We start from the raw sequence: 23,332 nt of genomic DNA on the forward strand, positions 1-23,332 counted from the left end.
CTCAGCCCCTCATCTTCCTCACTGGAAGCATCTCCCACTCTGCTCAACCCCAGGAGCAGCAAAGACACCTCTGAGAGGTTTTAGCCATTAATAAAATGCAGCTGCTTCCTCCATCTCAGTCCTGGAGCCACAAATCCATGGTAGATGAGGTGGAAGTAGAGGCTAAGGGGCTTCCTGCCCTTCCACACCTCAATAGAAGCTCTTAGAAGTAAACATAAGAATATCCAGAGAGGAACTCAGGTGAGAACTGTACCTCAGCCATGAGATTTAGCCACAGTGGGGCGAGAGCAGGAAAAACGGTGCTGTCTGAATGTTTGTTGTGGCCTCCTTTCTAGAAGACAGATGAGGAGTGTGGAGACAATAGGCACCTCACTAGATGATGCAAACATCAGCCCAGGAAGTTCCCAAATGCCTCCTTTGCCCTCTACCCCAGTGTTCCTGGGCAGCTGTTTGACAGGGGTCACCAGCTATTGTACTTACCATTGTGTCCACAGCCCGCAGCACTGTGCTTGGCACAAGATGGGCACCCTATGTGTTGTCTGAGTGAATTAACCCAGAAGCTACAAGAAGAGGAGATTATTTATGGAAATTCTGGGGTGCAAAACCAGCAAGAAATGAGGCCAGAGTTGGAAGTGTTTTCAGCCACGAGGGCAGACATGCTTTTCTCCTTCAAGAAACTCTACTAAGAAAGCACTGGAGGGAATCATGCGGGTGTCTTTCACAAACGAAAGGTCAACCAACATGTGTTTATTGAGTGACTCTGCAGGCTGGCCCTCCCCTGGTCTTTGTAGGCGACCACCAGACAGGCAACCCCACAGAGTCCTCTTGGTGAGCAGGCTGGAATCAAAACACATGATAAAAATTAGTGAGCAATCCTTAGCAGCACGTAGTTGTATAGAAATGCTCGGGAAAGGCCAAGAGGGTGGGGATGTGCTGTGGAGGTCAGACCAGGCTTCGTGGCTTGTGACCAGAAGCATTTGAAGAGGCAGGGAGGAGAAGGGTGGGCATTCTCAGCCTGGAAAAGACAGGTCAGTGTCATCAGGTGCAATGGGTGGTGGAGGTCCCCAGGCTGGAGCCCGGTGGAAATGTGGGGCATGTGTCACCCCCTTCTTCTCCCATGCCCAGCCACCTAGGATGTGGTCTTTAAATTGCCTGGTTCTCAGGTTGCTTGATCCTTCACTCTGATCATGGTCCTTCCTGTTGAGGCCTCTTTGAAATTCGATGAAGGTTGAATGTTTCAGTATTTCTGGATGCAATTTGGTATCTTAGCAAAGAATCAAAGGATATTTGCTATCACTTTAAAGTATGCCTCTCCCCCTCTTCCTCCGAAGACCTCTGTGTACCTGACCCCACCATCATCTCTGGCTTTGAAATAATCGAGCCATCACAATTATGGGAATTAGTCTGTGGGCTTCCGCCTTATTGCTCCACTGAGGTTACCAAGGCCCATTTTTTTAGAGGGGGAAGGAGTACTGGGCCAGCTCTGACCAGAAGATTCAGAGAGATGCCTGCAGGATGGGGAAGCCAGGCAGTGTGGGTGAGTGAGGGGCCAGGTAGGGAGAACACCCCCGCTGCCCAGCCCCAGCAGCCATGGCTCCTGCAATGGCGAGCTCAGTGTGGTGATGGCACTTTCTCAGGAGACACTGGGGCTCTGGACTTGATGGGAGACGCCCCAAATTCATTAATGTTAAACACAAATTTAAGAAATGAAAACTCATATGATGGAAAGCTGGCAATCTCGATGAGAGTATGGGCCTGGACACAGAGGACCGTGACTGGAAGAGGATGTCATTGAGGTCCCTGTGTGTGTCCCGCAACTTCATGGGTCCACATCTGCTGGCGGGTGGTGACCACAAATGTCAGGCCAGCTCCTTCCAGCAGCAAGTTGTCCTCAAGGGCTTGTGCGTGCCCTCGGCCAGCATGGTGTGGGGCCTCTCTCTGGCCGTTGTGTGGCTTTGAACCCATGATGCTGAAGCTCGGTTGAGCCAACGCTCCAAGCACAGGCAGCCGTTTCTGTCATCTCCCTCTCCAGGTTGTGGGGCGACAGCAACACGGCCATGCTGGGCGGCAGGCAGGGAAGGCCAGGGCGCTTACAGAGGGTGGCTTCAGTGTTCTTATGGGGTATTAAAGGAATAGAGAGGGAGTTAATGCAGAACTCTTTCTTTGACTTAATTTATTATAATGTATGTGGCTAAAATGTAGATCACATTGCTGTTTTGGATCTTCGTTTTGATTCCCAAAATTGCAATCATGATAGGTGGATTATAACCGTGCTTTAACATACAGATGAGGAAATGTATTCCTGTGCAATTTTCCCCTAAGGAGAAGTCAGAGGATAAGGGGCAGGAGTTTTGAATAACCTTGCAACACTTAGTTGTCTCTCACGGTTATGGGATAGAAATTAGTATCACAGAACTCTGCGCTGTGTATGCAGCATTGCTTTGAATATTAGTGTGAAAGGGTTTCCAAAGGGAATGGAGAAAATAATTTTCCATATTAAAGAGGAAGTCACCAGTACCTAATAGGGCAAAATGAAGTTGCTTTTGCAAATTGTTGCTATTTCCCCAATAAATATTTTTTGAGTGCCTACTGAGTACCAGGCTCCTGGCTAGAGGCTGAGGATGCTGCAGAAATCAGAAAGACCAAAACTTTGCTGGGGAAGCTAGCCTGAGCAATAAATACCAGATGATGAGAGCTCAACTAGGGGGGCACCTGGGGGGAGGGTTTCAGGGAGGCTACGGGAATGCCAGGAGGGACGTGGGGTGTAGGCCAAGGGAAAGAAATAACCAATAAAGATCACCCAGACGGGGAGACAGAGGCTTCCTCCTTGTTCTGGTGGCACATGCAGAGCGTACAGTGGTGGGACACTCTGAAGAACATATGTGTAGCCAGACTTTTCCCCCAGGCCCAGAAATTCAGTAGAAAGTACCGAGGCAGAACAAATGGCCTGATGTGCTGCTCCAAGGCCATGCTCTGCTTTCGCCACCAGTGATGGGCCAGGGCCAGGGCCCATGGAGCCTGTTGCTACAAGGTTCTGTGAGCTCATATTGTGCCCACCTGCCTCCCCCAGCCAAGCTCCTGGGGTGGGGCTCCTGGAAGCTTCCAGACTGACTGCAGAAGAGAACCTAATCTCAGTGTGAAGGTCTGGCCCTGGCCAGAGGCAGATGGGAGAAGGAAGCACGCTGCAGGTAAGAGGAATTGTGGGCAGAACTGTGTTCTGCACAGGGGAGGCCCTGGTGGCCAGGCAGGCCAAGTTCCTCTCAGAGGGGATCAGGTCCTGACCGTGGGATCCTGCCTGATCTCAAGGAAAGCCTGGTGGAGCAGCAGCCTGGAGCCCTAAGTGTGGCCCGACTGACAGAGCAGGGCATGGGGTCTGAGGCTACACAGAAACAAGACTTCCTCTGCTTTGCCTAGCTTCTTGGAGACAGACAGGGACAGGTCACCTGGGACCAGGTCTCACCTGTTGGGAAGGCAGGTAAAGGAGGATGGGATCAGTAAATGGAAAAGGTGACGCCCTTTGATTGCACTCTTATGGGATGGCTGACCGCCCACCCCCAGCACCTACCCTTCCTTCCTTCCTCCCTCTCTCTATCCCTCCATCCCTCCCTTCCTTCCTTCACCAATATTTGTTGAGCACCCACTCTGCATCAGGTGGTTTGGGGGATACAAGAATGAGAAAACTAGACCCTTGCCTAACCTTTAAAGAGTTGACAGTCTGATAGAGGAGACATATTAAAAAAGTAACCACCCACATATACAACTAACTATAAACTCTGAAAGGTGATTAAGATAGAATTCTGGGGTGATTCGGGCAGATCTGACTGAATCTGGACAAAGAAAGTGACTCTGAAGCTGAACCCTCAAGCCTGAGTGGGATTAACCAGGCAAGGAGGTGGTGGGACTGGGGCTGGCGTTTGGGGTTTGTGTTTCAGAAAGAGAGAATAGCATGTGCTGAGAATTTGAAGTTCCTGAGAGAGAAGTTTCTCACCTGGAGTCGAGTAGGGCTGACTCAAGGGATTCTACGATGTTCTGGGAATGCCTGGGACAGACCCAGAGCAGCCTGGGCTGGGAGGTGGGAGGGGGAGAGCCACATTCTTAAGGCCCCCTTAAGCATCCGTGCCCAGTGAGGGAGTTGTAGAGGCAAGGTCCATCAGATCACATCCTGGTCCCAGGCACTCACTGCCCATGTCCACAGGGCAGTTACGGAATTTTTCTCCCTACCTGGGTGTATATTCCTGGGACAGAGCAAGCACTGGTTAGAGGGTCTCTGGGATTCCTTGTGTGCAGGACTGGCGAGCTCTATGGTCTATTGTGGGCGACCTGCTGTCTGAATGGGTAGGTGCTCCATGGAGAGGTTTGAAGGGAGCCCCCCATTCCTTTGCACGTGGGCACGGGTGGAGCGCGGGGCAGGGAGGCCTGAGCTGGGGCGCCGCATCTGCACCTGTCTCCGGTCACCCCAGGCCCCTGCTTTCCCCTATACTTCTCCCCCAACCCCCACCTCCTGACCTCAAAGAGATGTTTGGAGTAAATCTGTCATGTCTAGGAAGGTCCCAAATAAGGTATAATTTATCATTGAAAATGTTGCAGTGAGTGGAGCCTGTTTTACCTACGTGGGTTTCCCATACGAGGCTGTCACTTTACACATGAGACACGATCTTCCCAGGTGTGACTGTGTGACTCCTACTTGGAATGTGCCGGGGGAGGGAGCTGACCATTAAAAGGGCTCCTGGGGTGATTCCATTATATGAATGGTCACCTCTCGTGGAGCCAGGTTTATCTGTGTTGTGAGTACTTTGGACCTGGGAGGGTAGAGGCAGGATGGTTAGTTGGAAACCTACCAGATGCTAGGGACTTTCTGTACATTATCGCATTTGGTTTGCAAAATAGGTGTCACTAATTCCATTTTATAGGCAGCGGTTTGGGGATGGGAGGTTGGGAAGTGGCGGGGCCAGGGTTTGGACCCAGAACTGGCTGACTTAAGTCAGTGATTTTCATATTCCTCCATGGTGCTAAAAACCATTATGTATTTCCAGGATTTCAAGTGTATAAAGGCCCTCCAAATCCACTATCTCATGAAGCGCTCAAATTTTTTGTCCAAAATTGCCATTACACAACTTTACAAACAAGGAAACTGAAGTCCCTGGAGGTTTAGGGGTTCGCTCAGGGTCACAGAGGTAGTAAGTGGCAGAGTTTGGATTCAAACTCAGGTCTGGGAGTCAAGCAGACTTCAGTGATTTGAAGTGTTCTTTTTCCTGAGCTGGTTCTTTCAGGAGAGTTAGAAGATGCTGGGCAGTGTCTGGGGACTGTGCAGATTCTCTGCTCACCTGCCCCGCTACCCGCCTCATCCTTCAGCATGGGGTGCTTGATTTTGTCCACAACTTCCCAGGGGCTTCCTGGGGGCCGCACTCGTCTTACTTAATTGGTTCCTTACCCTTGGATAATATTCCTTTGGACTGACTAATGGGATTCCCAGAGCCTGGACAGTTCCTTTGAGAAATTGGCCAACACTTGGTACTTTTATCTGTGTTCAGAGCAAGAAGGAGCAGCCCAGAGCTAGTCCTGGGGCTCTGGCCAGTTCCTGTGCATAGGTTTCCATTCATTCATATGTGTGTGTTGGGTTAGGCACCTACTATGTGCCAGATGTAGAAGAGGATGAATCCCAGTTCTGGGAGAAGAACAAACCCCCAGAGAAGCTAGGGAGGTCCCATTCAGGATGTGGAGGGAAGCTATAGGAGGTTTTAACCCGTGAGAGACACCGCCTGATTTATAATTAAGAAGGATCACACTGGTGCCCTGTGGATAGCAGAGGAAAACAGAGTTGTCTGTTAAGAACTACCAGGAATAAATGAAGGCTCCTGTCAGTCTCTATAAAGGGGGGACTGAATACTTTGCCAGAAGTATCGTGGTCATATTGCCCAAAGCCTGCTGCACATTGAATGCCCGCAGCCTTCAGTGGACCACCAGGGCCATCCACAGGGCGTCAGCTCCAGCTTTGATTTGCCTGCAGGTACCAGACAATGGACAGAGGTGGAGCCTCCGTGGGCCGAGCCAAGGCTCAAGGTCTTGTCCTCCCGAGGTCCACCAGCTGGGGAACAGACTTTCGGAAAGATCTATGCACTGTGCCAGGCAGAGCTGGATAGAGATCTGTTGTTGTTGTTGGCAATTTTTACATGTCAAGTAAAGTATTTATAAAGTATTGAAGGGTTTGTATTTATTTTTAAAAATTAAATCTTGATCCAATGATAGTGTTTATCTGATAAAGGTTCTCAAATTGAAAAGAGCGAGATAAGTCAGTGCAGCTCAAAAATGGCAGTAACTTCAGAGCTGGCAATTGACACTTGTTTTCTGCCACTGTTTACTCTTCAATAAAAAATGCATATTTACCATAGCAACCTCCTGGTCACGTGGTGCCTATCTTAGATGCTACCCTCTAAAACCGAATAGCTTCTTAAAGAAACACACACATCCTAATATGCATGCTTTTCAGATGCAAAATGTATTCTTTATCAGGAAGCCCTCTTTCCTGGGATTTAATGCTAATAAACACATCATCTTTATAGAAATCATTTTGGTCCTGTGTCTTAAATTTTAGGACGTTCATTCTGGAAATCAAACTAGAATTACTCTTGGAGGCGCTTTTGATTATCTCGAGGGTTTGCCGATTATTTATGTTAATACAACTCTAAAAATATATAGATGTATTTATATTTATATACATGCACATTTTTTTTCTAACAGCAAACATTAGTATTGTTTGGAAGGGAATTTGGTGTAGATCCTAATGACCTGCCGCTTCATCTGTGATTAAAGATTGTCATCTATGTGAAGCTCAATTGCAGTCCGAATTGTTTTTCACTGTTAACTTGGGAGAATTTCCTGGATCTTCAGAGCCTTGGAGAAATGGCTCAACCTGGACTTGTCAGGAAAGGAACAAGCTCCTTCTTGTGCTTGGAGCTGGTGGGGTAGAAAGAGGACTAAACACAACTGTCCCTTCTCACCACCATGCTACTCTCGAAATTTGTATCCCTTTGGCAATATCATTGTAAAAAACTGCTGTTAATGGAAGCACATCCCACTCCAGGGTTGGTTCTCGATGGTTTATATACCATATTTTCCATGCAGTCCTATGTGATAGGAATTATTATCGCTATCCCCATTTTGCAGACAAGGAAACCAAATTATGGAGACAATAGATCATTTCTTCAGGATTTCACTACTAAGAATTGGTGGAGTCTGGTCTTGTCCAGAGGTCTTTTTTGTTTGTTTGTTTGTTTGTTTTAAAGGTTTGTTTATTTATTTCTCTCCCTTCTCCCTCCCACCCCAGTTGTCTGTTCTCTGTGTCTATTTGCTGTGTCTTCTTTGTCCGCTTCTGTTGTTGTCAGCAGCACAGAAATCTGTGTTTCTTTTTGTTGCGTCATCTTGTTGTGTCAGCTATCTATGTGTGCGGCACCATTCCTGGGCAGGCTGCACTTTCTTTCGCGCTGGGCAGCTCTCCTTATGGGGCACACTCCTTGCGCGTGGGGCTCCCCCACACGGGGGACACCCCTGCGTGGCAGGGCACTCCTTGTGCACATCAGCACTGCGCATGGGCCAGCTCCACATGGGTCAAGGAGGCCCGGGGTTTGAACCGTAGACCTCCCATGTGGTAGACGGACACTCTAACCACTGGGCCAAGTCCGCTGCCCCCAGAGGCCTTTTGGACTGGAAAATGTCTCCCCACTTTCATCTGTATTTTGCATCTTTGTGGCTGACAACCCTGGAAAGGCAAGGAGGTTGGGGGGGAGGGGATGGGAATCCTGCAGTCTTGGGAAAAGAGTAGAGGAGCAGAATCTTCCTTCTCAGGATGTGCCTTCGGAGGTGAGATGTGGGGGCAGAGGTTTGGGAGGCACCCTTACCACCCGGGTTTTACTCACGCCTGCCAGCTGGGTCCCCCCGGCTGGGCTGAGGTCAATGCCCAGTTCCCACGGGTCTCTGTGGATGCTAGTGTCCTGGGATGGTCAGCGTGGCCGTGAGCCTAGAACTCGGTCAGTGCCCACTGCAGCAGTCTGGAGCAGCTCAACTGAGCTGGGTGAATTTTTAAAATTTCTTTCAGCTACATGTACACCAGCCTGAAAAATGAGAGTGTATTGTGGCTCCGTTACCCTTAGTGGCATTGGGGGCATAAAAAATAATGCTTGTGAAGGCAGGACTGTCCATGGTGAAGGAGTATTGTGACCCAAACCCAGCAGCGGAGATTTGCCCAGACCCCACACCCGGGCCAGCCAATCCAACCGCAGCGAGTACACAAGCCATTTCATAATTATCCATCATGAATGCCTCCGCGCTGCCTTAATAGATTATTTAAAATGGTGCATGTGCCTCTCATGCAACCTTAAGTCAGCCCAGAACTCTACATATATACACACGGGGAGAGGTAATTGCTTATCATGTATCTCTTTGTTCCAGGCACTTTTATAAAAGAATATGTATTATGTATGGTGTGACCTTCAAATGTCAGGAATGTGTTGTGCAATAAACTGTCAATATTTGTGGTTATAAGGTACTAGATGACTTTTACAATAATTGGAACGGCTATATTAAAAGCTTGGATCACTCAGCTGGTTAAAGAGAAAGACACAGGCCAGCATGCATCAGGGACCTGCCTTCTGCCAACTATTAAATGAAAGATATTGCAAGGTGCTTAAGATGTCTTCTTTGTTTAAAAAAGAATATGGCAAAACATGTCTCCAGGGGAGGTGTTATCTCCAAATCATCATTTCTCCTTTCAATATGCATCATTCCCAGGAGAAAATTCAGCTCCACAACTTATGGCCACTGACCAAGTGCATTTTATAAAAGATCGGTCCGGCTTGTTTTCAAGTGTCATCTAGGTAAGAATTCCTTGAAACAAAACCGACTGTCAAAAAGACCCCCTCTACTCTTCTCTCCCCCATCCCACCCATTATGAGGAGGTTGCACATTATCTTAGGATCTTAAATGGTAGAGTTTTGGGGTTTTTTTTTTCCTTTTTAAAGTAAATGACATGGAAATCTTTTGGCACTCTGTGCTTTACTAAAATTAGAGGCTTCTGTGTTCTTTCTTTTTCTTTTTTAAAGAAAATAAAATAATTTCGATTATGAAAAAAGGAAGGCATAGCAAATATTTTATAATAATCACAATTTGTGATTGGGACATAGATTATTTTTAAAATATCTCTTTTGCTGTACTCTCCTATTGATGGATGTCTCTTTATGCCTATATGCAACTGTTTTATTTTTTATGACTGTGAGATCTTCCTTTTTAGCCAGGAATTGGGTAAATGAAATGGCCATAGTCATCAACTCACCCCCACCTTCCTAAGAGGTCTCTTGTGGCCTTGTGGTTATCATCTTGTGTTTGTGGTTCTTTACAACTGGGTGGAGAGAGAACTGGGAGAAACCCCAAGGCCACCTCCTCCAGGAAGCCTACCAGGACATCCCTTGCCTCTTCTCCATCCTGCTGGCATTTCCCTCCAGCCCCTAAAAGCACTGAGTGCTTTAGAGCGTTTCTGGTATTTTGGAGGTGCCCAGGGCCAGTTCTTCTCAGAGTACTCCAAGCAGCTGCCCTCTGAGAGGGTTAGTATCCAAGTTCCAATTTGCTCACTTGCTTTGCTTATTTATTTTTTCAATTCAAAAATCCTGGCAATAAGCTGAGTGTCTGCCATGTGCTGGAGACTTAGTGGCAAAAGATGCTAACCAACCCTGTTCTTGGGGAGTTTCTCTTCTGGGGTGGGGCAGGCAATAAGCATTTAAACATAAAGATCTATTAGAGTCTCCAACTCTGCCAGAAGGAACAAACCAAGACAGGAGCAGTGAGACAAGACCGAAGCCTAGGGTTGGGAGCCTCCTTCAGTCAGGAGGCGCAGGGATGGTGCTCTGGGGAGTATTTTGGATGAAAACTTTGTGACTTCTGGGGGTCAAAAGTTTGTAGGTGGAGCGAGCAGCAGGAGCCAAGACTGAGGTTGGGAACCAGCCTTGGTGTGCTAGGAGGGAAACAGCAAGACAAGGCGCTGGAGTATATTCTCAGGGTTCAGGTCAGAGCAGGAATGGGATTCATTAAGGCTGGGTGTAGGCTGAGGTCCTAAGAAGGCACCTACGAAGGCGTATTTGAAGGAGTGATGGGAACCCGAGGTCCATACGTCTCCGGAACAAGTTGGGAGGCTGAAGCAGAGGCTGAGACTCACAGCGCCTGCGCAGCCCGTTCCCTGCTGGCCCTGAGGACCTTGGCAAGAGCTCGCAGCCCAAGGATCAGAGGGGACATTATCAACAGCAGCATCACAGAGCTGAAGGGGAGAGACCCCATGGGTGGCCCAATCACAACAGGGAGTCTGCACACACAGCCCTCCCCCAGGACAGGTAGAGAAGGGCTCTGGGCTTGGTCAGAATGAAACACATTCAGGCCCCAGTGCTTGATTTTGAAACCCTTGTGTATTTTAAGGGAAATTTAATCCATGTGTTTCTGATTCATTTTCACTTAACTCATCAAAATGTTACTTTAGAGACGCTATTTGAGATCCCATTCTCTTCTAGCCCCCCCTCCTTTTTTTTATTTTTTCAATTCTAGGCTTTTAATGACTTATTTCCCCTATCCTGGAAATCATATCTTGCCAAAAGCAAACAGAGCTGTGCTCAGTGTTGCGTCTGGGTCGAAGGTGAGAAATCACGGTGGTGGCAGACACTCTGTCCCACCTATATTCAGGGTAACCCGTGAGTCCCAGCCCCGTCCCCATTCCCAACAACCCCAAAGATAGCCGGCTCTTGCCTTCCCGCATGCGGGCATTCTTTTCTAAAAGAGCGCTTTACGTAAACAAATACTGTGTCCATCCATATTCATGCTGAACTGTTTAACCTGACTCTATACGGCCATCATAAAACTAAGAACTTTGATGATGAGACAAATTTGGTGACACCAAATTAAGACTGCCCTAAAGCATGACTTGTGTCTTCCAAGAGTTAAGTAGAGTTGTGAACAGTCATAGTCCTGCTTTAAGCATCCCATTAATGTTAATTCATTTTTGAAAATAAGAGGAACCCTTTACTTGACTGGGGGATCTGTATTACAGTGATCATTGTTTTATTAGCATCTGTTAATTTTAAGGTTTTCAAAATAAGGAAAAATGTTAAGGTTTTAAGATGAACTATGCATTCCTTTGGACTTTCTCCAAGGTGTTATTTTTCTGCCCCTGAAAAGATCTTAAAACACTGTAGGGGCAGGCAGTGAAATTAAGAAAGACGTGATTTTTTTTTTTTTTTTTTTTTTTACTGTCCTGCCGATCTGCCTCCTCATTCCTTAGACTCCACAAATAGGTTTTTTTTTATTATTAATGAAGTGAGAGCATGCTTTTGAGATGCTCTTTGCACAAGGCAGACTTTCAGAATTAACTGCACAACTCATCTGGGAAAACGTATTTACTGTGATACTAGGAGTTTCATAGAAATTAAAATACCATGGCATTTTATAGCATAAAGTAGTAAATGCTCAGGTATACAGGCAGCTGCCTTCCCATGTGAGGTTGCTGGAGTAAGTCTCCAGTCACTGTGTCTACTTCATCATCATCATCATCACCATCATCATGCTTTTTTAATGGAATATTTTCTAAAATGTACTCTTGGGCATAGGAAGGGTAAGGCTGACTGGCAGTTAGTATGAAGTGAAAATTGAGAATACGTGCCCAATGTAAAAGGAACATCTTGCCTTCCTCATTTCTGACTCACCCGGCCTCTTCTGGTCTCTCTCTCTCTCTAGCTCTTGTTCTCTCTGTCATTTTGTTACTTGCCTGTAAATGCAGAAGACTTCAGCGGCAGAGGGTTTACTCTTGCTAGTCAGTTCCCGGTCTCCTTCTTTAACTACAGCGCTCCACATCTCCAGGCTCAATGCAACCAACATTTTTTTTTAAGATTTATTTTATTTTTTATTTATTTTGCTCCCCTTCCTCACGCCCCCCCCCCCAGTTGTCTGCTCTCTGTGTCCATTCACTGTGTGGTCTTCTGTGTCCGCCTGTATTTTTGTCAGCAGCACCCGGAATCCATGTCTCTTTTTGTTGTGTCATCTTGCTGTGTCAGCTCTCCGTGTGTGCGGCACCACTCCTGGGCAGGCTGCACTTTTTTCATGCTGGGCGGCTCTCCTTACGGGGCATTTATTTCTCATCCACACAAAGCCTGGTGCAGGGCCACAACCCAGGTGCGACTCATTCTGTGATTCCACCATCTGAAACCTTGTGTCCCAAGGTTACTGCTGTGGCTGGAGACGAAAGGGGGAAGGCAGTGCACATGAGGCCCAAACCCAGCAGATGGTGGAGATTGCCTGGGGTGGGCTTGGAGCTGCTCTGGCAGTGCAGGATTACCCAAGTCAGAACTGATGGACCAATGGATGGCCAGTCCCCCCCGGGTCAGATGGGAACCGAGGGACTTGCCTTCCTGAGTCAGCCTTCCAGGAAAACTAAGTCTATTTTAAATATGTACTAAGGAACCTCAGTGTTGAAAGATAACCTGGGGATATTCCACCAAGAAAGTACAAAATCATTTTATTAATCAAAATTTTACATTTCTGTACAGTTAAGGTTATATTGAGGCAGACATAAATTCCAATCATGTTTGTGTGCAGCAAGAGAGCCCGGCTCAGGGATCCGGCCTCAGACAATTGCCAACTATATTTGACATTTGCCTTGGCTTCAACTTTTGAAAAGTTACGTGCTCATCTTTCTCAGCATCTGTTTCTTTGTCTCTCCAGTATGACCAGTTTGTTGTTCAGTAGATGATGAGGATTCTCAGATGATCCATGGCTGTTTTAAGCACTGGCTCTTCCTCCATCCCTCACATGGGGCTTCCCTCTGTGCACACTCAGGGAAGGTTTTGCACCTTCATGTCACGTGGACCTAGGCCACCCCTGTTCCACACTCTGGAAGATTAAAACAAGCCAGTGAACATGGCAGAAGCCATGGCATCTGACCTTGAGAAGATGAAGTCTGGAAGATCAGTTATCTGAGGTCTCCTTGCCCGCAAAATAACATATTCTTGAAAAACAACTTGAAGTGTTTTGGGTCCATTTCTCTATTTTTAACAAACCACCTTCAGCTTATAGGAAGAGGAGAAAACCTGTAAAGCCTGTTTGATACCTATTTCCATTAATTTGCTCTTCACTGAAACTCTGGAAATGTTGCAAATATAGCACGTGTCCCTCTGGACTCATCACTGCATCGATACAAGTTACCCATTTCTGAAGAACAGATTCTATGTTGTTGGTGGGGGCAAGAAAAGAAGCAGAAGTCTCAGAAACTGTTGCTCAGACATTCCTCCAGCCCATGGGTGTCCAGAGAACACCAGGCTAAGGATATGTTGGGCAGAGAGATGGCATCCCAGCCTGTAGCCAAATGTCCCTGCCCCCAGGACACCCCGGTATCAAACCTGGTAGGGCTGTCCCCCAATTCACAGATGAGCCAAGAGGAGCACAGACAATGCTCGCCGATGTACGCCCACCCATGGGTGGGACCCCCACGCAGGGCCCTGTGCAAGCAAGCGGCTGGATCAAGCCTGCCCCAGACATTGCCGTACTTGGCTTTCATCTTCTCTGGTCATTTCCTGGGACCACCCACAATTTCCCTTCATCATTGCTCAGAGTTTGTTTTTCCAGTAGGATTAGTCTAAGAGTAAATGCCCTAGGTCTTCTGGCCCTCCAGAAGAAAAAACAAAACAAAAAAACATATCTGTGTAAAGTGAAAATTAGACTCTTAAATCTGCAGAACATGTTGTTTATCTTACAAATTTATTCCTTTTATTGGGCCACACATATCTGAGATAGGAAAATAAAAGGAAAACTGATACAGACCATTGCTTAGAGTGACACATGGTGAGGCCCAGCCCATCCTCAACTTCTGCCAAGCCTTCCAGAACAGCAAGTTGCCCCATCTATGTATTTATCTATAATGTGCCCTGGACAAGCCCTACCCAGAAGCTGAAGTAGAAATATGCCCTCCATCACCTCTTCCGTGGCTTCTATCTGGCAGCCGCTGCCTTGTTACCACTCACGGGTGGTACTGTTGGAGGAAGTGCTGGGGGCAGATGCTCGTTGTGGAACCCAAGGCCTTGCAGGAATTTCCCAGCGGGAATGGGCACCTGCCTCCTTTCCTCCTTAAAGCCAACTTCCAAGACACTCAAGTTCTGCTAATCATTCAAATTGACAGCTATTGATTGGCCTCCTAACTTAGTGTTCCTTCACTAGGTTCCAAGGAGCACTTGGGCAGAATTTTAATGACTCATGTTTGCTTTAAACTGACCTGGTGATCTAAGCAACCAGAAAGCTGAGTAACTGGGAGGGCAAATTCAACATGTCTGGGGTGAGGTTGGGTGGAAATGCTGGACAGTTAGATGCTTAGAATAACTCTCCCAGTGATAGCTTTTTTAACCAGAATTGTTGAGAGACGAGGATCAAAAGGGAACTTTCAAATAACTTGTCCACGGTGGCAGTATCATCATACATAGTCCAAAGGCAGAGAAGTTGCTCCAAGCCAAAGGCTTTCCAAAGTTATTTGGCACTAACAGCCACATAAGAATTAAATTCATTCACCTTCTTCGCATTTATGGTCCATAAGTCTGTCTCTTTTGGCCGTTAGCAGAGAGCACCAGGAACGGATGCTGCAGAATTCAAGCAATTTGCATTTTCCATTGCTAGGAAGGCACAAAACGTATTTATTTCCATCGCTGCAGAATGCACAGATCTGCTCATTATCCCAGAAGGTCCCTTGTTCTCATGGTGGGATTTACCATGAGGCTTGGAGGGTGGGCTGGAAGCTATGGCAAGGACCCCGCTAGCCTCAGGAGCTTGCAATCCATGCCAAGCCGCCAGCTCCCAGCTTCGTGGGGAGGCCGATGAGGCAGGAAGAAAAGCAGATCCAGAGGAGCAGGCTCTCTTCCTCCCGTCCTCGGAAGCACGGGCTCCCCACTCCTGCCTGCTTCCCGGATGTCGCCTGTTGGCAACGTGCTGTCAGGCTTCGGGTTGCAGTAACATATCCCTCCAACCACCAGATATTTTCACAGTTTTATTTACCATTATGTCCCATCATTTCTGTGCAGAAAGCAGCCGTATGTAAATTTTATTCCAGTTTCTAATGGTTTGGGTTACATAACGAATAGCGGCAGAAAGGAAAATTTGTATTGCTACTTGACAGAGGAAGTCCTCAAAGTTGCTGCACGAAGATTTAGCTGCAGTGCACTAAGTTTATGGGAGTTTTGCAGCTGAGTTTCTGCACATGACTTTGAATATGTCCCTATATGTTTATCATGGTCTAATTGTGGAATCACATTTCCATACTTTTTCTTCTCCCTTTCAAGAGATTACACCAGCTAGTGAGAGATATAAGATTCTACAAGGGAGAAATGATCAGTTTAGAATAATTTTCTTTCCTGTCCCAAAATAGCTGTATGTCTGCATGTCTTGGGGACTCAGCTGAGACACATTTTTTTTTTTCGTTTATTGCTTGGTATCATGCAAATGGGATTTCAATGCGACGGTGAACTCTCCATCTCGTCCATTGTATAAATTAATCAAATTCAACAAACACCAACATTTTAAACTTTTGGAAAAAAATATCTGATAGGAGCTAAGCAAAAGAAGAAATCAAACCAGCTGCTGACACAGCTGTTTCTTTTCTTGTTTAATTCAGTTCAATATAAAGGTACCATATGCTGCTTAAAATGATGATAGGAAAGATGAAATAATTTAAGAGAATAACAAGAAAATACATGAATTGTCAGCATTCTGTCAGATTTAAAGAATGAAATAGACAGGTGTAGTATTGACATGTTTAACTTTGTGTGGTGTTAGCAGTTTTGGTGCGAACAACTTCTGACATGTGCTGAAGTGACGTGAGAACGTCTCTCCCCCACTGCAGACATTGGCGAGGAGGCTGGGAGAGCCGCTGGCGTCCAGCAGCCTGCGCTGCTTCGCGACAGGAGCCTGGGCTCGGCCATGAAGGACTGCCCCTACTGTGGGAAAACTTTCCGGACGTCCCATCACCTCAAGGTCCACCTCAGGATCCACACAGGTGAGCCGCCCAGGGGTGCAGGTGCACAGCTCAGAGCAGGAGGCCCTCCGCGCCGCCCAGCTTTGCCAGCGCGAGGGTCACTCACATTGCCAGGTTCTCGTGAGGGCTTGTCCGAACGCCACTGCATAGGGCAGAGTGGACCCGACTTTGCGTTATCTAACAGTCATCTTCCCAAATTACACGTGGACGTATGGACATCGCTCCCCGAGGGCCAGCTCTCTGACAAGGATGCCTTCCCTGAGGCTGGAGGACCCTGTGCTGATGGCTTCCTTCTGCTGCTTTGGCGTAGCACCTCCCACCCCCCTTGTATTAGCCGGGAGCCTTCCAGGTGCAAGGGACAGGAACCCAGCTCCAAATCTCCAAACTGTGGAAGGGAATGTAACAGCTCCCTGTGATCTCAGGAGGACTGGGCTACATGCCCATTCCTGGAGGTGGACAGGTGGAGCGGGTGTCCCTTATGGGACATACAGCTTGGGTGTCCTTCAAAGAGAAGGTGAGGGTGCTCATCCCTATGCAGGGGGAAATGGGTGCCAGGCTGCTCTGGCCACTTCTCCTACTTCAGCATCCTCCCAGCCTCTCCCCGTGACAGCTGATTGGGGCTCTCTGCCTTGTCCCTCAGTCGTGGTCCTCTTTGGCATTCCTGCTCGTTGCTAGCCTATTGCCAATATGAAAACGAAATCTATCTGAGATATGGACACCTCCATTTTCTTTGATTTTTCTCCTGACACTTTATCTATTGGAGTATGAGCTGCTGTGGAGGATAGACAAATATGCCATCTATTTTCAAAAATAATTGTGGTCTTTTTCCCAAGGAATCAATACAGCGTAGGGTTGCACAGTGATATTTAGTGCCCACAGGCCCGGTGTGCATTGCATGGTTAAAGAGGAAGCGCCTCACCTGGAGCCTCACCTGGCGCCTCCCCTGGTGCCTGCCTGGCTCCCTGACACCAAGAGGGACCCTGGGACAGGGGCCCGAGGGCCACCTCTGCCTTCTTTGTGTTTTGCCTGGGGTAAAGTTGAACTTGGTCACTGCCCACCATCCTGGAGCACCTCCCCCCCGAGGAGTCAGCCCAGGCCAAAGGGGGATTTTTACAAACTCTGAGGCAGGTCACCTGACCCTCCCAGGAGGCCTTGGGGGATGTGTGCCTGCCTAACTCCTGGCCCGTCATCTGATCGCCTCTATTAACCCCCCATGAACCCTCCTCCCACTCCTTGAGTCCTTCCTCCAGGGGCGGTGGGGTCTCAGCTTGAATGAGGTCTCTTCAGAGAGACCATCTCTGACGACCTCGTCTAAAATATTCCCTCCAGCCCCTGCTTTCCTAAACTGAATACTTCCTGAAATGACCTTCTTCAGCCCACTTGTACCTTTCCCCATATATTGTGGTTGGGGGGCAGAGTGGTCTAAGCTTTTAACTGCCATAATCTGGGGCCTCCAGGAGCCCCTTGCACGCGGCAGGGGCACTGTATACGTGGACTTGAGAGCCTGAGTGTGGGGACCGGTACAGAATGAATGAGCCGTGTGCTGGGGACACAGAGGGGCCAAGTCCAGTGGGGACCAGGGTCCCTCCCCAAGGTGACAGCATGTACCTGGAACAGCAAACGCCTGGATGCAGCAAGGCCTGGATTCCTGGGTGCAGTTGGAAGATGCCCCAGAGCTCAGAGAGGGGCCCCTGCGTTCCCGCTCAAGGTTGCGTGGCTTGCTCCCTCGCCTTCAGGGTTGGTGTGCCACTCCCTCCTTCTCCTGAGGTGTCCCCTGCCCACCTGTTCAGGGATGTACCTTTTTCCCCCCAGCATCTCCCATGCCCCTTCCATTTCCTGCTTCGCTTTTCTCCATAGCCCTCTCCCCGTCTGACACGCTGTACATTTGTGTCTCATCACTGTCCATCTCTTCACAGGGTAGAGTGTGAGAACTGCTCCACGAGAGCAAAGACTGTTCATCCCAGTGCCTAGGGCAGAGGCTGGCTCATGATGTGCCCTCAGAGATTATTAGCTGAATGAATGAATGAATTCGTAAGTGGATTAAGGAAAGTGAGCAGCCTCAGGGGGAGTGAGCTTGGACATCTGGCTTCCTTGGATCATGCCAATGTCCATTTTCCTCTCCAGGTTGGAGCTGGGGACCCTTTGGGCTGTGATGGTCAATGGTGAAGGACCCACTGATTGCCAGGACATGGGAGGCAAACCACCAGGCACCTCTTGTCCTTGGGCTGATCCCAGACGTGTGGGGACCAGGTCAGGGTGCCTTGTGATACTGAACTTTTATTTGCTCTTGACACAGAAGGCTGGACCAGGCTTGCCAGGTGGGTGGTGCCGAGAAATGTGGGCAGAGAAGGGGCAGCAGCTCCCCAGGACCTGTGGATAAGAGCAGAAGCGCCACAGATGGCTTCCTGGGGCATTAGGAGCGACGCTAGCAGAAGTCCTGGTGATGCTGGCAGAAGCCAATGAATTCTGCTTTTCGCAATTTGAAAGACTGAGAAATTATTTTTTCTGGACTTCTGCCTCATAGTTTGTGACTGGGAGACACTGGGAGAGGCAAGACAGAGCCATGGACAAAGACATTCTGGAAACTTCTTAGAATAAGGGAGCAAATGAAAGAGGCCATGGAAACATCACACCCTTCCCCCATCCTCCAAAACAGCCTCGTGCTTAAAAGGCAGAATGGTAACCAGATAAAGATCAATTTCCTTTTATCTAAGAACAAAGAAGTTGGGAAATGCTTACACTTGTGTATTTGAATAGAACAGAAAGTGTTACATGTTATAAATCACCAAAGTAAACATCCATTATGACAATGTAAAAGTGTAGATTACATAAGTAATTAAAAATCAAAATCAACTTACTTATTAATAAATGATTCAATGTGGGGCTCACATTATTGAGATGCCCCATACTGCCTTTCCCTCCTGTGCCCTCTGTTTTCATATTTCCAGATGACATGACGAGAGGACAGCAGTCTGAGAGAAAAACATTTACTGAAAAGCGATCTTTTGAAGTTTTTCTATAAGGCTCCCAAATGAAGACATTTAAAAATCCAACATGCAATAAATGTATTTTAATTGGCCAGGATACTGGGTAGCACATTCTCTGTGTATTTCCATCATATTCCATCTTTATTAGGAGTCTTGATCGTATAACGCTGACTGATAGGGAAAAAACCTTCCTTTTTTTCTCCACTACATTAACTCAATGACTGCGCTACTTCTCCCAACACCTGTTTATTAGAGAACTGCTGAGTACTTGCACCAGTCAGGGTTCCCTGAACACCTGGGGGCTGAGGAGAGCCTGCAGGTAGCTGGGACATTGTGCACCACCCACTGAGCTTCAGCCAGCTCCATGGGAGATGGGGAGGGGGGGAGTACCTGGAGGAACACGGGGATCCCCAAAGCCAGCTGGACACCAGAGGCTGTCCCCAGTCTGCTCCTGCCCGGAAGGGCACTGGCCATAGTGTAGCCCAGGGGAGGCCAAGCTTCTCTCCTCTCCGGAATGTTCCTCTTGATGGATTAGGATCCATCCACTGGGCATGCACAAGCTCTCTTCTAGACCACAGCCTGACGATTCTCATTCAAAGCCAGCCAGCACAGGCTCGGAAAGGAGCTGTCTCAGAGAATGTTCACTGATGATGTGCAACCGGTCACAGAGATGTTCCCAAGGTCTCCCCCAACTGCTGCCCGCAGCTGCGCCCTGTCCTCTCCCTCACTGCCCCTTCTCTGACCCCACCCAAGGAAGCTGAGGGCTTGGGGACACTCTGGAGGCCCTGTGTCTCTGGTGTGCAGGGGGCAGGTAGAGGCTGATTAGACTCCAAAAGGCTGGAGCGAGGCATGTTCTCCACGAAACCCCAGATGGGTGTGACATGTCCTGCGTGGCTGCGGGACCCCAGGCTGTCTGCCCGGTGCGGCTCACCTGGGTGACATCACGGGTGACCGGCGCAATCAGCCTGTGGAAGAAGCAACCTCGTCAGTGAGAGCTTGGAGGCATGAAAGTTCAGGGACTAATTAAAAATAAATCTTGTTAGTTTTTTTTTCCCTCTCAAATTAGGCGAGGGTTTTATTAATCCGGTTTTGATGGGCTGCACGCGCTGGTCCGGCCCTGCATTGGAGTCACCCGGGGAGGGCAGCCAGAGGTTTCTCAGGGGTCTTGGTGGACTCAGGGTGGGTTCGGCCTCGGGCTGAGGCACTGGCTCCCCATCCAGGGTGCTGCCTGTGTACACGGTGCACAGACGTGCCCTCCTCTGCTCTCCCCCTTGCCTTGTCCCCAGGCACCCGTCTTCCCTCTCCTGATAGGACAGAAGAGAGCTGTGGAAAGGAGATTTCTTTCCTGCAGCACCCCCAAGGCCCTCACTTCCATGAGGGGTGGCCTGGGAGTCACCTTGCTGCGCAGCCTGAGCTGTGTCTACACAGCCTGAAAGCAACTGGCTGGACACAGAAAATGCAGCCAAGAGGGTTGACAAAGCACAGTGTCAGTAACAGGATCAGCAGCCATGCCTCCCTTGCCCCCGTGTACCCTGCGTGCCAGGCCCTGCGCCATTTCAACAATCAGAACTCAGGCCAGAGATGCTCCTGGCCGAGCTCTCAACTGAATGAACTTCAGTTCACCTGGCATGATTTCCCTCCTCGGTCCTTCCCCCTCCCACCACTGACCCCCTTACAGGCAGGAGACAGAGCCTTAGAGACGCTAGGTCGACACCCCAAATCATAGTCTAGATCTGCCTAAGTCAGAACCCCGTTCTCTCAGCTGCTACACTGTCCTGACGTTTTTATTTTGGGGTGCGGGCGTGTGAATGCTTGCTTGTTTCCAGGAAAGTGATGTGGCATTCCCTGACCGTATGCATTTACCCCATGCCCAGCAAGAGGAAAAGAAGTGGCAGGCACCTCCAGGTGTGAAGGGAAGGACATGCACTCTAGGACTTCCTTTGAGCCTAACTTGGGCGGGCCTGTAGGCCAGCCGCCTTGACCCCGTGTGCCTCAGTTTCTCTGCCAGCACAGTGCAGTGAGGGAGGTGGCATGGCATGTGGAGGCATCCAGAGCCTATGGGAAGCAAGGCTGGGTGGAATAACTGGTGGGAATCAGGGAGACAATAAATACCCCGTGCCATCTCAGAAACTTGCCTTTCATCTTCAAAGAGCTTCCCAGATGCCGGCACACAAACGTGGGTGGGAAAGCGGGCCTCGCTGTCCTGCTGCAGGTGCTCTAGCCCAAGCGTGCGCAGCTCACCTTTGATGCAAGTGCGGTCCCTCTTCTGGGTGAGCTCATCAGGTGGGCATGGGACATGTATAAAGGCATGCTGAGAAAATACTAAAACAGGGATCGGCTACCTTTGTGCCTTCCCATTTCCTTTTCTAAAATAAGAGCTTGTGTTGCTGTTTTTAGCAGAGGGACAGCCACCTGAGTAACGACAGAAAATATTTTTTAAAAAAGGTCTTCTTGCCCAGAGGAGATAATTCTTTTTTTGTTGTTTTGTTTTGAATGAGAATTCCATCATTTTTCTAATTCTAAGATGAACTCAAAGCCCATTTTGTTCCTCCACAGCCCCCTGTTCCTTGCTTTTCCTGCCTTAATGACATTCCCAACTTTTGTTGAAAATAATTGATTGAATTTAAATTTCCTTAAAAGTTTAAGAGGTAATGTTACAGTATAAATTTCCTACCAAACACTAAGTAGGGAAATATCCATTAGTGAAATTAACTACAGTTTCTAGGTAGCTAACAATGTGCCGTATACAGTAGGGCATGGCTAATGAACACTGCAGTGGGTGATATTTCATTATACAAATTAATGCTCACATTTTAATGGGAAAGTCACATAATGAATCTCGGCTTCAGTGACAGCAATTAGAGACACAGATTGTCCCCTTCTGGACAAGGCACTGTTTAGCAATAAGCAGCTGTGTGAAAAGTCTTCAGGTTTACAACATATAGATGCTTTGGGGGAATTAGTGTACAATTTATATTAATGTACTGAAGCTTTGCTGCAAAGGCACCACCGTATTTATCTCTCCTGGTATTAACTAAGTAAAGACATGCAGAACGACTAAATAAATATCAAATGGAGGATGAAAATACAGGAAAATAATCAGATACTCAGCTTAAAAGTGAAAACACTTTTAGAGAGTGAGCAAAAAACAACAAAACTTTAAACAGGGGTTCTTAACTGGGGGTACGTGAGCTTGAATTGAAATTTTAAAAAAAACCATTATTCTTGTGGGGATGTGTTGGTACAGGTGTGATATATTTATTAAGTAATATACAGTATACTTAATATAATGTGGAATTAGTAAAGGGTCTGTGGTTTCCACCTGACTGGCAAAGGGGTCCATGGAACAAGAAAGGTTAAGAACCCTGCTGTAGAAGGACAAAGCACTTCTCAAAAGCCTGATAAAAGAATTGCTGTAGAGAATAATATGGATCTACCTGTGATTTTCTGAGAGGAGCCATCAGGAACTTGCTCTGAATAGCTCCAGAGTAATTCCCTGGAACAGGGAAGCTTCCTCTGACATATCAAGTGCAGAGTGGAGACTTGGAATGATAAAAGGCAGGACCATGTAAATATAGAGACAATGAACTACTTAAACCACTCGGTCATATATTTTTAAACATTTATGATACAACGACTTGGAGAAATTACCAGTGGCATTCCAAAGTTGAATGCACGTCTTATGCCATATGTCCATGGGAAGCTGTTTAATGTAAGATGTTTGAAATGATTTCATTAGTCCATTGGAATGATTTTTTATTTCATGACACCTTTTCTAGCAAAGCTCTATTTCCTAGAAATGCATTGTTTTGGCCCACATTTTATTCCTTTCAAGTATTTGGAGAGATTTCCCCTACAAGGCCAATGAGCGAACCATCTGACACTGCATGTTCTCACCCAGACACAAGTTTCAAACTGGCCCCCTGGTCCAGACCAGATCAACAGAGTAAGGTGCTGGGGCCCTTTCAGTGTTGGAAAAAGGTTTGAAGTAGATGGCAACATTGAATACTGCAGGATGTGCTCGCTGGAACCTGGACATGCGGCTGTTCTCAGAAAGTCGACGGCCCTCGTGTCTGGTTGGAGTTGAGTGGCAGCTGCCCCCTTGGAGAGGTGTTTGTCTCCCATTCCCCATCCCGCTGTTTGCCACACTCATCTGTCCTGCCTGGCTTTGAAGGAATCTGAGTCTATGGTCCCTCCATCAGGCAGCAAAGACCCAGACATCTAAAGAGAGACCGTGGAAGTGACCAGAGGACTCATGGCCCCCTGGAAAGCTTGGGACACTCTGAGTGCTCTCCCTTTAGGGATTTGG

General features: G+C 47.9%; 1 protein-coding gene across 26 annotated transcripts in view; it reads left to right on the top strand.

Moving 5' to 3' along the window:
* Positions 1–23,332, top strand: part of ZNF536 (zinc finger protein 536) — a 418,028-nt gene that overhangs the window by 249,397 nt on the left and 145,299 nt on the right. For all 26 annotated transcript variants that reach the window (XM_058280088.2, XM_058280094.1, XM_071209189.1 and 23 more), the window contains one exon: positions 15,905–16,057. In XM_058280088.2, coding sequence (XP_058136071.1) covers positions 15,905–16,057 — 153 coding nt within the window. The remainder of the gene's footprint in view (positions 1–15,904; positions 16,058–23,332) is intronic.

This window comes from Dasypus novemcinctus, chromosome 18, assembly GCF_030445035.2.
Source record: "Dasypus novemcinctus isolate mDasNov1 chromosome 18, mDasNov1.1.hap2, whole genome shotgun sequence".
NCBI classification, from domain to species: domain Eukaryota; kingdom Metazoa; phylum Chordata; class Mammalia; order Cingulata; family Dasypodidae; genus Dasypus; species Dasypus novemcinctus.